Source organism: Asparagus officinalis, chromosome 7 (genome assembly GCF_001876935.1).
Source record: "Asparagus officinalis chromosome 7, Aspof.V1, whole genome shotgun sequence".
NCBI classification, from domain to species: domain Eukaryota; kingdom Viridiplantae; phylum Streptophyta; class Magnoliopsida; order Asparagales; family Asparagaceae; genus Asparagus; species Asparagus officinalis.
This window is the reverse complement of record NC_033800.1, coordinates 38,777,706-38,792,358: the sequence shown is the minus strand read 5'-3', so window position 1 is coordinate 38,792,358 and position 14,653 is coordinate 38,777,706. Positions and strand designations below refer to the sequence as shown.

The 14,653-nt window shown below is 39.7% G+C and overlaps 1 protein-coding gene across 1 annotated transcript in view; it reads left to right on the top strand.

Annotated features, from left to right (window-relative positions):
• The window catches only part of LOC109848240 (lon protease homolog, mitochondrial-like), a 68,984-nt gene extending 55,203 nt beyond the window's left edge, over positions 1-13,781 (top strand). The window contains 4 exon segments of the mRNA XM_020417656.1: positions 3,537-3,638; positions 5,024-5,344; positions 5,859-6,377; positions 13,131-13,781. Coding sequence (XP_020273245.1) covers positions 3,537-3,638; positions 5,024-5,344; positions 5,859-6,377; positions 13,131-13,316 — 1,128 coding nt within the window. The 3' untranslated portion in view covers positions 13,317-13,781.

Genomic DNA, 14,653 nt, shown 5'->3' with positions numbered 1-14,653 from the left:
TACATTTTATTAAGTAGAGGCTGCATACCCCTCATTTTACATTTTATTAAGTAGAGGCTATATACAATACGCTATTCACTAGAACTCGTTATCTGAAGCATTTAAAGATTGTTCACAGTGACATTCACGATAGCCGCTACCACACCCCTATACGTGGAACAAGTAGACAACAAGTATAAAATGAAACCCCATGCTTGCATTAAACTGTTGGTGTATAGCGATACTTGTTTGTGTATCACTCCCATGGTTCATCACGACAACGACAAAAAGTGCATTATATGACAACATGTCATGTTTATCCATTTCATATACTCGTTAACCAATCATCAATTGTTTTTCATTTCATGTCTAATGGCATGCTTATGCATGCTTAGAACCGACAATGAGGCCACGGTGGTCCCATCGGCCGTTTAATCGGCAAGGGAGTGGGTCTGGACCCCTATATCGTTACCGAGTTGTAATTTTTTATAGTTTTGATCGTGTTAAATATAAATATATAAAACTCAACTCTCACCATAACTATTAGAGTTTTGATGTAATGGTTAGAGGGACCTTAACATGGCATTGGAGCAATCCAAGTTTAAATCCCTCCAGCCACAAATTAGTAAGCCGATTTTCTAAAAATTGACATCGCTACGTGGGTCCAGGTTTTAGCTAATAAAAAGGATGCTCAACCTGCAGAGGCATGTTATAATTTAAATACATATTCTCAACCCTCACTATAATTTTTGAGTTTTAGTGTATTGGTTAGACGGATTTTAACAAACCCTTTGTGACATTTTTAATACATGTTTTAGACCCCAGTGATGATTAGTGACAAGTTAGGGACACTGACATGCTTGAATGAGTTTGTGAATACCTTTTCGGTAGAGAACATAGATAGAAACGTTTTAGGGTCTAGAACAGTTGTATATAGCGACAAGTACGAGAATTGGGAAGTCAGACATGTCATTTGACATGAATTGAAAAGTAATTAGTGAATTGATTGGTTAATGAGAATATCAAATGGATAGACACAACATGAGGTCGAATAATAAATTTTTTAGCGTCGACTTGATACGGGGGTGATACACAGACAATTAGACAAGTATAGTTGTACACCAACAGTTGAATGTAGGCATGGGGCAAATCTTGTACTTGTTGCCTACATGTCTAAAGTATGGAGGTGTGATAGTGACTATCGTGAATGTTGATGGTTCATGGTAGTGATGGTGGGCAAACTTTAAATGTTTGAAATAACATGACGTAGTGAATAACCTGTTGTATACAATACTTAATAAAATGTAAACCAATGGGTTTAAATGGGAAATATCGAACGCAGGTTTCATCAGCGGGGTGGGGACATGATAAGGGGGCTTAATGTATGACTAATCAATTGCCATTGAGCTAGAAAGACTGCTCTGCCCCCCATCTGACACGAGTCTCCTAACATTGTATTCTAAATAAGATCACTATAATTGATACTTAATAGGTGGACGTTAGTCTACACTACACGATGGTATGACATTTATATTGTTGTTTTATTGTTTCGCATATCATGTTTTTATCACATTTAAAGAGCTTTGCTAATTGAATATTTTATATCTGATCCAGAGTGCTGCTATGACTACATATGTTGAATGCTTGTATTTCCTGTTTCCTTTGACACTTCATACGAACATATTGTCTGTCTGGGGACCTCATGTTTTTTTAGGTAACGAATAGTATATCCAGATCAAGACCAAGAGTATTTTAGTCAAGTGGCGGATCAGTAGGACATTGCTTCTGGAGTCGCTTATTAACTCGAGCAATTAGTGGTTGATGATTGTTATGTTCACATTTTGTAGTTCTTTTCCCCGTATTTTGAGGATTGAGATATCTACTTGTTAGTTTATGGAGGTTATCTTTGGTGACTTTGAGATTATGTCACTTTGGCAAGTTATTTATTCAGACTTTTAGAGATATTATCTGAGTATTTTTTATTTATCAATGAATATTGTACATTATATCTAGGTAATCAATATTGTACATTATATCTAGGTAATCAATATCGTACATTATATCTAGGCGTCATGTGTCGAAATGTGTGTAAAACTGATATTTTATAAGATGGCATAGCATATATAGCTAGGAATTAGCATATGTGTTGGCCATCCTGTTGCATACTCTGTGAACGTGGGTCGCTAGGCATGATCGCTGATGTCCAAGCTGCAAGGGTGAATCCCTTGGGCTCTGATACCAAATGATGTGGTTGCTGGTTGGTGATGATTGTTGGAGGGCAGCGACTTTAACTTCATTGACAGGCTTTGTTTGTTGGCTGATATTTGAGGAGCGAATAAATAGATCTAATATAACAAAAAATGATAAACTTGGTAGGCTAGCTTCACTCTTAGCGCCTAATCACATAATGTGGCTTCACGCCTATGGAAGCCTTCCAAAATCATCTTTGGAAACTCGAATCTTATTCATCAATTTTCCATCCCTCTAACATGAAGAATACAATGCCTTTAATAGGAGCAAACTAAGAGAAAACAAAATTCTAGGAAGATAGCAACAAATAAAATCTTAACTAGTTAATAACATCAAATAAATTGCAACTAATTACTAATCATAACTAATTAAAGTACTAACTGAAATGAAATTGACATGAAAAATAAAATCCTAATAAATTTTCCTAATCCTAACTCAAGAAATGCTAGATCCATTTTCTTCTGAATTAGGTCAGCTACATGGAGTCATGGAGTCCTATTTATCCATTCAGTTTTTTTATGCGTATCACGTCCATTGAGTTAACCATCACCACTGTCATATACCTCGCTTGAATCTCTGCATGAGTTATGTCACAATTTTGACTTATAATTATATCATGGAGTGCTATTTATCCATTCAGTTTTTTTATGCGTATCACGTCCATTGAGTTAACCACTACCACTGTCATATACCTCGCTTGAATCTCTGCATGAGTTATGTCACATTTTGACTTATAATTATAACCTCCATAAGGTGTGTGACATGAATTTTACCACAAGATGACATTAATCACTACTCTTAGAACAGGCAAGGTACATGATATAATGATGCAAATAACTATTGTCTTAAACGTCTTTGTATCACCTGTTTCACGAGAACAAAAAATATTTTGAATTCCTTCTGTTTCCACATAATTTATCAACATCTTTATGAGTAAGATATAGTTTGTTATTGTGCCTGTATTAACCTTGTCTTGGGATACATGGACAGGCACATAAGATACATGCAGAGACATCTTTCGCGGCCCCTCTTTCATGAATAGTTTCTGGCTAGGAATTAATAACGAACTTGAGAAACTGCTTCCACTAAGTTTGTCTCCTGATGTTTTTTTTTCTAAATTATGCATATTGGTGTATTTCATCTTTACTTTGTGCAAGAAGTATTATTTGGACCTTTGGCTAGACACTTCTTTCTCTCTTTTTGGCTAGTTCTGGAAATGTCAACTTTAAGCTCCCTCAAATGTGTTCCTTATGTTTGTGCTAATGCCATCGTATTAAAAATCTAACATTTGGATCATTACTGGCCAGGTAGAAGTGACAGATGCTGCTCTCCTTGCGCTAATACAGAATTACTGCCGAGAAGCTGGTGTCCGGAATCTTCAAAAGCAAATTGAGAAAATATATCGCAAGGTCAGCAAATTTATTGTGCATGATATTATATTATATGCCTTAACCTTATTCAGCTAGTTTGTCTTTTTAATTCCCTTCCTGTTTTGTTAAAAATTTCTCACAGTAGTGGAGTCACTTAAGACATCTGAATATTTAATTAGGTTTTGATTCTTTCAGTGAAATTCATACATCTTCTTGTAACTTGACATGCATACCTGTTCCACCCACACCCCCCCCAAAAAAAAAAAAAAGACCTCGTGTTTATCTTGGAGGAAGTTCTATGCTTAGTGTTCTTAAAATGGAATGAAATCTAAGGTTAAGATGATGATATACTTCTGGTAGTTCAAATCTTTCTCACAAAAGTTGGAAATATTTTATTCTAAGTATCTTCACAAGTTTGCTGGGTCTATTGAATTGTAACACTTTTGACTAAGAGTTTATCTGACCATTTAAATTTTTTGCGTGTAGTTTTCTTTGTCGTGCTCATTGAGCATTATGGTTCTTTGTGGTTTCTGCAAATAGAATTGCACATAGAAATATACATGGATATAAATATGGATGTTCATATTTGTGCATTTTAAAACATGGATGCAGATATGGATATTGCTACCACTCAAAGTATATGCAAAGATCTTCGACTATCTGAATTTGTATTATTCTGAATATATAAACATATATTAGATTGCGAATAATTAGGGTATGTTTAAGTCTTAACCGATAATACTTGGGTGCATGAATGAATGAACCATCCGACGTATTCAAAAAGATATCCAGTATATTGTTATCCTATGTAGCACGGACACAGATCCGACACGGCCATCCGACACGGCCATCCGACACGGCGACACGAGGCAAATCCTAAAAAATACATAGGATACGTGTGTTCGACACGTGTGTCCGACACGGACACGACACGACTTCATGTTATGCGTGTCCGTGCTTCATGTTATCTTCCATATAGTTAAGCGTACCCGGGACTCAATATAGACTGAAGTTTACCTAAGTATTAAGTAACGTTAGCATAAAGAATATCACTATGTATGTGAAGATTGAAGGTTTAACTGGTTTTCTTTCTTTCAAATTATAGTTATTGTCATATCTCAATACGTTCAACTTTTGTTAAAAAAAAAGTTTGATATCTACCACGCCCATTTACAATCATACACAAATGTTTTTGTTCTTTTTCCTGTAAATTTAGAATACAATTTCTTGTACAGTTTCTTTCCTTCAATCCTCGTCTCTCTTTAACTAAAAGCAACCTTAACTTAATGGGACTTTTCATACCTTGCTCATCTTCCACTGATTTAGAAAGCTTTGAAGACTTTCCTCTGTGTTATTTGGTTCAAGAGTCATTTACCATCATATCTGCAAGAACATAAATGGCGTCATGCTTTCAATCCTAACAGATAGCTCTGCAACTTGTACGTCAAGGAGTATCAAATGAACCATCACGAGTTGTTTCTAATCAGCAAGAAACGAAAGAATCCAGTGATTCTTCTGATAAAGAATCTAATGAGACGGAATACCAGTTGGAAAATAAAACTGAGGATGATAGCTCACGTGAACAAGTCATTGAAACTAGCTCGAAACTTCCAGAATCAAGTGAATCTAGCTTACATTGTCAGGCTGACTCATCCACTGAATCAGATCAACTGGATGGTGAGAAGGATCCTGCAGATTCCCTGGGGAAGGTTGGTGATAGTGCCAGAACAAAGCAAGAAATTGAGGTACTGAAACTTTAAATAAATTTTATTTTCTGCACCTTTTGTGTCTAATAGCAGTAGAGGCTGAGTTTTTTCTGAACTTTTTGCGCTATACAACTAAAAACTCCATGTTTTAACAACTTCTTGGTGATGGATATGTTTTATGATATTATCTCGTAAAATTATGATGATATAAAAAAAAATCAAAGCTTCTTGCGTTTTGTTACTTCAAATTCCTGAAGGAATACTTCTTATATTGTACTAAATTTGACCATCACAGGTGCTTTATACTCTACTCTTGTGAGGCTGGTATTAGAACCATGCGGAAGCTTTTACATCTAACCTTTAAAAACTAAATCAATATTGATCAAACTGTGGAGTCTCTTTCATCTCATCTTCGAGCTGTCATAATATTATGGAACACGTTTGCTAGTATATTATTAAACTTTCATACTCTACAGCGACCATAGATCAGAAATCACGTCTAATTGTCATTGTAACTGAAGTAAGGTTCGGTTTTAATTTGTTTTGTTGACAGGTCAATTTGGGGTCAGATGAGGTCAAGCAAGAAACAGGTAATGCTAAGGTCGAAGAGGTCGTAGTTGACGAGTCAAACCTTATTGATTTTGTAGGGAAGCCAGTTTTTCATGCGGACCGAATTTACAGCCAAACCCCTGTAGGAGTTGTCATGGGTCTGGCTTGGACCTCAATGGGTGGTTCCACATTGTATATAGAGACCGCCCAGGTTGAACAAGGAGAAGGAAAAGGCTCACTTTTGCTAACAGGGCAGCTTGGAGACGTGATGAAGGAAAGTGCTCAAATAGCTCATACAGTAGCCAGATCAATATTAGGGGAGAAAGAGCCAGAAAATCGTTTCTTTGCAGACTCTAAGCTCCATTTGCATGTTCCCGCTGGCGCTACTCCAAAGGATGGGCCAAGTGCTGGATGCACCATGATCACATCGATGCTGTCCCTTGCTATGAAGAAGCCAGTGAAGGAGGATATTGCTATGACTGGTGAAGTTACATTAACGGGGAGAGTTCTCCCAATTGGCGGGGTACGCGCTCCATTGAATGTTCAGGGATTAGGGTTAATTATGGAGACACTCCTGTATTGTCGCCAAACTGAACTTACACCCTGAGAAGGTTCAAAATTTTCTCACTTGGGGTCAATCTGTAACAATAGAACTACAAGGGTAGTAAGTTCAGTTTGTTGATAGTACAGGGGATCTGTCTGCAATTAACCCCAGGGATTATCCCTTACTCTCTTGTTGTTACTTATGCCATTATTTTCTATTTTTTCTGTGATATCATAGAAATACATTTCTTATTTCTTTTTGGACAAATGATCATTTCACCCATAAAGTATTGGTGAACTCTCAAGTTGATGCCTACTTTCCCCCTTAAACTATGTATGTGGCCAATGTTTTCATTTTGTGAGTCTACACTCAAATATTATGCAGATTAATAATGGATTTTTTTATTTTTTACAATTTAAAATTTTATTTCAATTCATTAAAAGGGTTAAAGGGTAAAAAGTTTTGGGGAAAGCAGTTAAAAATGCTTTTTAGAGAAAAAGGAGACAAACTGATAAAAAACCATGAAGTAATATAAAAAACACTATCAAGTCATTGATTTGTAAAATATTTGACTGAAGGCTTACAAAATGATCACATTGAAACCACAAACATAGGTAAATTGAAACTTTATGGGGAATTTGAGAGCTCACCAATACTTCTAGGATGAGTTAGTTATTTTTCTCCCTTGTTTTTGGTTGCATGAATTATAAAGCTGAAAAACTGGGGAATGTCTGGTATCTTCCTGGAAAACAGGGTGCTTTATCTGCAACAATAGAACTACAAGTGTAGTACAATCTGCAACAGTACTGTTGTTATTAATAATATGTAAATGGGCTTATTTGTAAGTTGTGTTTGTAGGGGCCTATATAAGCCCAAGTGAACTCAACAATAAGATTAGTGTTTTTACTATTTTCTTCATGGTATCAGAGCCTAGACGCCGCTAACCCTAACCCAACCTAGACACCGGCCAAACCTACCCCTCCACTGCCACCACGCGTCGGCTGCCCGCTGCTGCCCATTGCCTTCCCGCTGCCAAACGTGCTGCCGTTGCTACACGTGCCGCTGCCACCATGCGCTGTCGCTACCCTTTGCCCGCTGCTCATTGCCTGCACCCCCTGCTGTCCTTTGCCGCTGCCCTTTGCCTGCACCCCATGTTGCCCTTTGCCGCTGCCCTTTGCCGCACCCCGCTACCCTTTGCTTGCATTCGCTGCCCTCCCAACCCTAGTCGCTACCCCTCCCAACCCTAGATGACGTGTAGCTTGTTGGATTCCTTCGACATCTCAGTCATAGAACTAATGAGAGGATGTGTAGTTTGTTCGACTTCCTTGATATTTCGATCCTAGAACTGATGAGAGGAAGAATGTATATCTCACGGTGTTGAGATATATCACTGTCGATTCTTGTTTCCTTTGAGAAACAAGAATTTAGTTATCTCACGGTGTTGAGATATATCACTGTCGATTCTTGTTTCCTTTGAGAAACAAGAATTTAGTTGAGATCCTACTCTTGTTGTGCAGCAGAAGTGTGTCGATTCTTGTTTCCTTTGAGAAACAAGAATTTAGTTGAGATCCTACTCTTGTTGTGCAGCAGAAGTGTTGCCGAATTTTTCATTGCGCACAACAAGGAAAGGAGAACAAGTGGTTGATTTAAACTCTGATCGACGGAGGTCTTAACTTTGATGCAGCTGAGGAAGTTGTCGGCTGGTGAGAGTGCGACAAGGCCACCGAAAAAGTTGGAGCTTCTACCCATCGATCTGAAGCTTGATGGACCAGCTACTTACCTAAGTTGGTCACGACGGGTAAGATACACCATTGCAGGGAAGAACCTGGAGGGGTACTTGACAGGAGAGATGACAGAGCCGATTGAAGGCTCAGTTGAAAGAGATGAGTGAAAGTCCACTCATATGTTGGTGTAAAACTAGCTCCTCAACTCATTGGTCTAGTCGATCGCCGCCACAGTAGATAGCATTGGGAAGATGATGGATGTCTGGGAGAAGTTGAGGAGAACCTATGATGGTGTGGGAAATAACCTAAGGGTGTTCCAGATCAAGGGAGAAATTGATACCACAGTTCAGGGAGAGAGGACTGTACAGGGTTATGCCACAGAGCTGGAGCGCCTGTGGATAGATTATGATCACTTCTCACCTCAGGCGAGCTGTAAGGACCCGGAGTGTAAGGAGCGAGAGGCCTTTCTACAGAAAAAAACTATGGTGTTTCTCAAGGGGCTGACATTGGAGTTTACTCAGAGGACTGCATTGCTGCTAACTCAGCCGAAGATTCCCACACTTGAGGAGGCAGTCTCGGCTATGATCTAGGAGGAGACCCGCATTAGGCTACAAGCGGGGACATGTGGACTTTCTGTAGTGAAGTCAGCACTGACATCCTCCAACTCTGGATCCAAGGGACACTCGGCAATGCTATAACTGCGGTGAAGTGGGTCATTTAAGGCATGCTTGCACCAAGCTACCAAAGGAAGGAGATTCGGGTGGTCGTGAACAGTTTGGAGGTCGTGGTCGTGGCCATGGCCGTGGGGGTCGACGAGGTGGAAGAGGAGCATGCAACCGGGCGAATCTGATGGTAGCAAAGGGAGAGGAAGCACCTGATGTGGTCTTTACTGACGAGGATCATGCGTTTCTGGAGATACTCAGGAAGAAGCAGAGAGTAGCAGGAGATGGAGACAGAAGGAGTGGGGCTGAGGAGGCATCCACTTTGTTCTTCGCCAGAGGCAACACTGCTACTTATACTCATCCGACCAAATGTACTGATGACATACATGCTCTTGCTTCTGTATCCCCCGATAGGTCATCAGAATGGATAGTCGATTCAGGTGCGTCTCGACATGTGACAGGTAATGCTAGTGAGTTCTCATCATATACTCACCTAACATCGGCTGATAGTATTCAAACAGCTGATGGTACATTTCAGTCAGTGGTTGGTAATGGTACTGTCAATTGTATAGATTCGGTAACTTTGTCCAATATTTTACATGCTCCTTCCTTTCCAGTCAATCTCTTGTCCATTAGTGCTATCATACTCCAACTAAAATGTATTGTTTCTTTTGACATTCCCAAGGTGATCTTCCAGGAGAAGGGGATATGACGGAGACTTCGGACTGACACATGAAATAGCGGACTGTGGTACCTGGATCGTGAAGGGCTGGACTCAGCGTTGGTATCTATGGTAGAGAGAGCAGGAGTAGGATCTGAGATGAGTGTTGAGAGTATGTTGATGCTTCATCACCAGCGCTTGAGACACTCATCTTTTAGTGTTTTAAGTAGGTTGTATCCATCTTTATTTGAGAAAGCAAATAAACAGAAACTTATGTGCGATACATGTGAGTTTGGAAAGCTTACTAGAAGCTCTTATGTTAGTTCTGGTCATAGGAGTTCTTGTGCATTTGACCTGATACATTCAGATGTTTGGGGGCCTTGTTCCACAAGTTCTATGAATGGATACAAATTTTTTGTTACCTTTATTGATTGTTTCTCTCGTGTTACTTGGTTATACCTGATGAAAAATAAGAGTGAAGTGTTTGGTTGCTTTCAAAACTTTCATAGGTATGTTCAGACTCAATATGGAGCAGTGGTAAAGGTATTGAGGGTCTGATAATGGGACAAAGTATACCAACAGAGCATTTGAGAAATACTTGTCAGCTCAGGGAATACAACACCGGACTATATGTCCATACACACCAGCTTAGAATGGGGTAGCGGAGAGGAAGAACAGACATCTTTTAGAGGTTACTAGAAGTATGATGATCTCCATGAATGTCCCAGAAACATTATGGGGGCAAGCAGTATTGACCGCAGCGACGCTAATTAATAGAATGCCCTCGAGAGTGCTGGATTGGAAGTCTCCATGTGAGACGTTAAAAGGAGATAATGGTGGGCTTCTTCCACTAAAGGTGTTTGGCTGTTTGTGCTTTGTGAAGGACAACAAACCTTCCGTCGGGAAGCTTGCCTCTAGAACGGTAAAGTGCATCTTTGTGGGATATTCTGCTACTCAGAAGGGATATGTTTGCTGGAGCCCGGTGGTAAAGAGGTTGTTTGTGAGCATAGATGTGCACTTTCGAGAACTCGAGTCATATTACATCCGGAAGGCAACCTCAGCCGTTGGTGACTCGCCCGATACTGGAAGTATGAGGCGAGAGGGGAAGAATGGTGAGAGTTAGTTGAACAATATAGAGAATAATGTGGAGAAATCGATTTTTCTATCAATTCCTTGGGAGGGAGAATTGGTTGATGAGGAGCAGGAGAATGAAGAAGAAGAGGAGAAGAAGACAAGAGGTGTTAGGCCCACGGTTCAGGGGGAATTACTTACCTATAGTAGGAAGGAGAAGCAAATTACAGGAACAGTACCTACAGTGTCATTGGTGTCAAGTCCCTTGCTACCGCTGTCCCGACTTCTGAGACACCACCACCATCACCAGATTTCTCTCAAGGTGATATCATTCCTCTAATTACTCCTCCCACACCAATGTCAGTACGGAGGATTACTCGTAGCAATGCGAAAAATCCTCCCGATAGATATGGTTAGGAGCTTACCCAGTTTGTATCATATTCTAATATCCACCCTGCACATGGAGCATTCATTGCATCATTAGACTCTGTTACTGTACCTAACAATTGGCAGGTTGCTAAGGACCCAAAGTGGAAAGCGGCTATGCACGAGGAGCTAGGGGCTCTTGAGAAGAACCGTATTTGGGAGTTAGTAAAATTACCAGAAGGGAAGAGAGCAGTTGGATGCAAGTGGGTCTTCACTGTGAAGCAGAATCCATATGGATAAGTTGAGCGCTACAAGGCTCGTCTAGTGATAAAAGGGTACAATTAGACATATGACATGGACTACGATGAGACTTTTGCACCGGTAGCGAAGATGAGCACTGTTCGGACCTTGATCTCTCTGGCAGTAAATGGTGGATGAAAGCTACACCAACTAGATGTGAAGAATGTATTTCTTCATGGAGATCTAGTGGAAGAGGTATATATGGAGATACCACCATGATTCGACACAGATGAGATAGCGGGCAAGGTCTGCAGATTGAAGAAGTCTCTCTATGGGCTAAAGTAGTCTCCTCGTGCTTGGTTCGACAGATTCAGGCGGACTATGATAGCTATGGGGTATCAGCAGATTAACGCTGATCATACCGTGTTCTTTCGACGGAATGGAGGCCATATTACCATGCTTGCGGTATATGTGAATGATATGGTTATTACAAGGGATGATGAGAAGGAGATTGCCCAACTCAAAGTGAGACTGAGTAAGGAATTCGAGGTGAAAAATCTTTGTTTGCTTCGATACTTTCTTAGGATAGAGATAGCTTGAGGAGCGGAGGGGATTGTCCTCTCTTAAAGGAAGTATGCTCTGGATCTTCTCAAAGAGACAGTGATGTTAGGATGCAAACCTGCAACTACACCGATCGATCAGAAGTTCAAGCTGGGTGCGGAGGCTGGAGAACCAGTTGATCATGACAGATACCAGAAGCTGGTTGGCAGGTTGATCTATTTGAGTCACACACGTCCCGATATCTCTTTTGCAGTGAGCGTGGTGAGTCGTTACATGCATGATCCGAGGAAGGGTCATATGGACGCAATGTACTAGATTCTGAGGTATTTGAAGAATGCCCCCGGAAAAGGGTTGATATTCAGGAAGAATGAACATGTGAGCATTGAGGGTTATTGTGACTCTGATTGGACTAGCTGTGCTGATGACAGGAGGTCCACCTCAGGATACTGCATCTTTGTAGGAAGCAACTTGGTCTCGTGAAAGAGCAAGAAGCAGTCAGTGGTGGCGAGATTAACAACTGAAGCAGAGTATAGAACTATGACCTTGGGAGTTGCGGAGTTGTTGTGGTTGAAGAGTATGTTGATAGAGCTGAAGTTGGATCAAGGAGCCAAGATGAAGCTGTGGTGTGATAACAAGTCAGCCATCAGTATCGCCAACAATCCCGTGCAACATGATAGAACTATGACCTTGGGAGTTGCGGAGTTGTTGTGGTTGAAAAGTATGTTGATAGAGCTGAAGTTGGAGAGCCAAGATGAAGCTGTGGTGTGATAACAAGTCAGCCATCAGTATCGCCAACAATCCCGTGCAACATGATAGAACTATGACCTTAGGAGTTGCGGAGTTGTTGTGGTTGAAAAGTATGTTGATAGAGCTGAAGTTGGATCAAGGAACCAAGATGAAGCTGTGGTGTGATAACAAGTCAGCCATCAGTATCGCCAACAATCCCGTGCAACATGATAGAACCAAACACATCGAGATCGATAGGTTCTTCATCAAAGAGAAGTTGGACAGTGGACTACTAAAGTTAAGTCATGTTCCAACTAAGGATCAGACAATGTTGAGGAGTGTTGATATATTAATAATATGTAAATGGGTTTATTTGTAAGTTGTGTTTGTAGGGGCCTATATATGCCCAAGTTATCTCAGCAATAAGATTAGGGTTTTCACTATTTTCTTCAAGTACAAGTGTTGTATGTTCAATTTGGCGCTAGTAGAGGTGTCTCTCTGTAATTAACCCCAGCGGTTATCTCCCGTATTCTCTTGTTATTAACTTATGACAGTATTTTCTGTTTTTTCTGTGATATAATGGAAATATATCTTATTTCCTTTTTGTTACATTATTCATAAAGCTGATAAACCGTGGAATATCTTATCTCACGCTAAGTATGGGATTTGCCACTTTCTTGTATTTATTAAGCTGATTTGGGTTTTTGTTATAATCTAACAGGTCAAGGAAAAAACAATTGCTGCAAGGAGAAGTGATGTGAAGACTCTCATATTCCCTTCAGCTAATAAAAGAGATTTTGATGAGCTTGCTAACAATGTGAAGGAAGGACTTGAGGTTCACTTTGTAGATGATTACAGCCAGATATTTGAGTTGGCTTTTGGAATTACAGCGGAAGCAGAAAAGTAAACTTGCAGGTGTTTGGTTGCCTTGTTACAGTTCTCCCCCCTTTTCTTTTCGATTTTTAGGCCAATATTTCTTCAGACTTATCTCAAAAGCATATTCATTATGTTGGCTCCTGAGTTATATAGATGTTGCGTGCTGTCAGAATTCCTGGTTTTACCATTCAGTCGCTTTTGTCCTTTTGATCTTATTTTTGGTGGGTAGAATTTACAGTATATAGGTCCATTTTGACATCAAGAGTGAGGCAGCATTATAGAGGATATGAAATTTTTTTCCCCCAGCATGTATACTAAATTCTGTATCAGACTGTTTCAAATCAAAGAAGAAGAAATTGAACAATCTTTGCACTGTTTTTTTATTGTAACAACATCAGCAGTTTTTCTGCATCATTGATCATCGAATACAGTGATGATCTTGTAACCGTTGTTGAAATATTCGTAATATGCTAATATTTGTAAACATTTTCTATCATGCCAGTCTCGAGAAGTTATTTGGATGAAAAGCGAGAGTTGCAAATCAATAATAATACAGTTTACTGATCTGATTTATTCAAAATTTGGTTCTGCTTCAGTAAGCTTTCTTACTAGCGCGTATCATTCTTTCCAGATGATTTAAACTCATCACTCACAGGCTTTTGAGCAGGACTGATGCCTTCATCGCCATCGCTTTGCTGAATAAGTTTCCAATGAAATTGGCTGCATTGGCCGTATTGGTGATGATTCTAATTGTGATGCGAGAAGTGGAGATGACCAAGACGAAGACTTCTGCCGACGTGTGTACAAGTCAAATCATATTTTGTGTATGATGCATTAAAAAAATGGTCAAATCCCAAATGTGAAGCACATGTTCATTTGCCCTAATCTTGTCTCAAAATCCTGCATGTATCTTCTTCTAGCCATCACTGTCGCCGAGCGTATCGTCCGCTTCAAAATAAAAAAAAAAGAAGTGGGGGAAATTGGATTTGAATTCTATTTTTGTGACTGAAAGGTGACTAGAGTTCCAAATGATCATGGGGCCAACATTGTCATCATTCCTCAACCTGTAAAGGTTCCTATCTCACTGGAGGGTTCTCCACACAGAGCTCAGGATAAAAAGCAAATGCGAAAAGAAAATGGTGGACCCAGGCGTATCCATTTGAGTTTCGATTCATTACCACTATGCTTACACAATTATGCGAGTATTAAATTTGGATTAAGATTGGAGAGTGTCCAATCATATATTAATCGTATATTAAATTTGGATTAATATATGATGCATCATATATTAATCATATCCCTCTATTCCAATTCTAACGGCTGAGAAGCTGGCATATGATTCAAATAAGACAATAGTAGTTTTCAAGA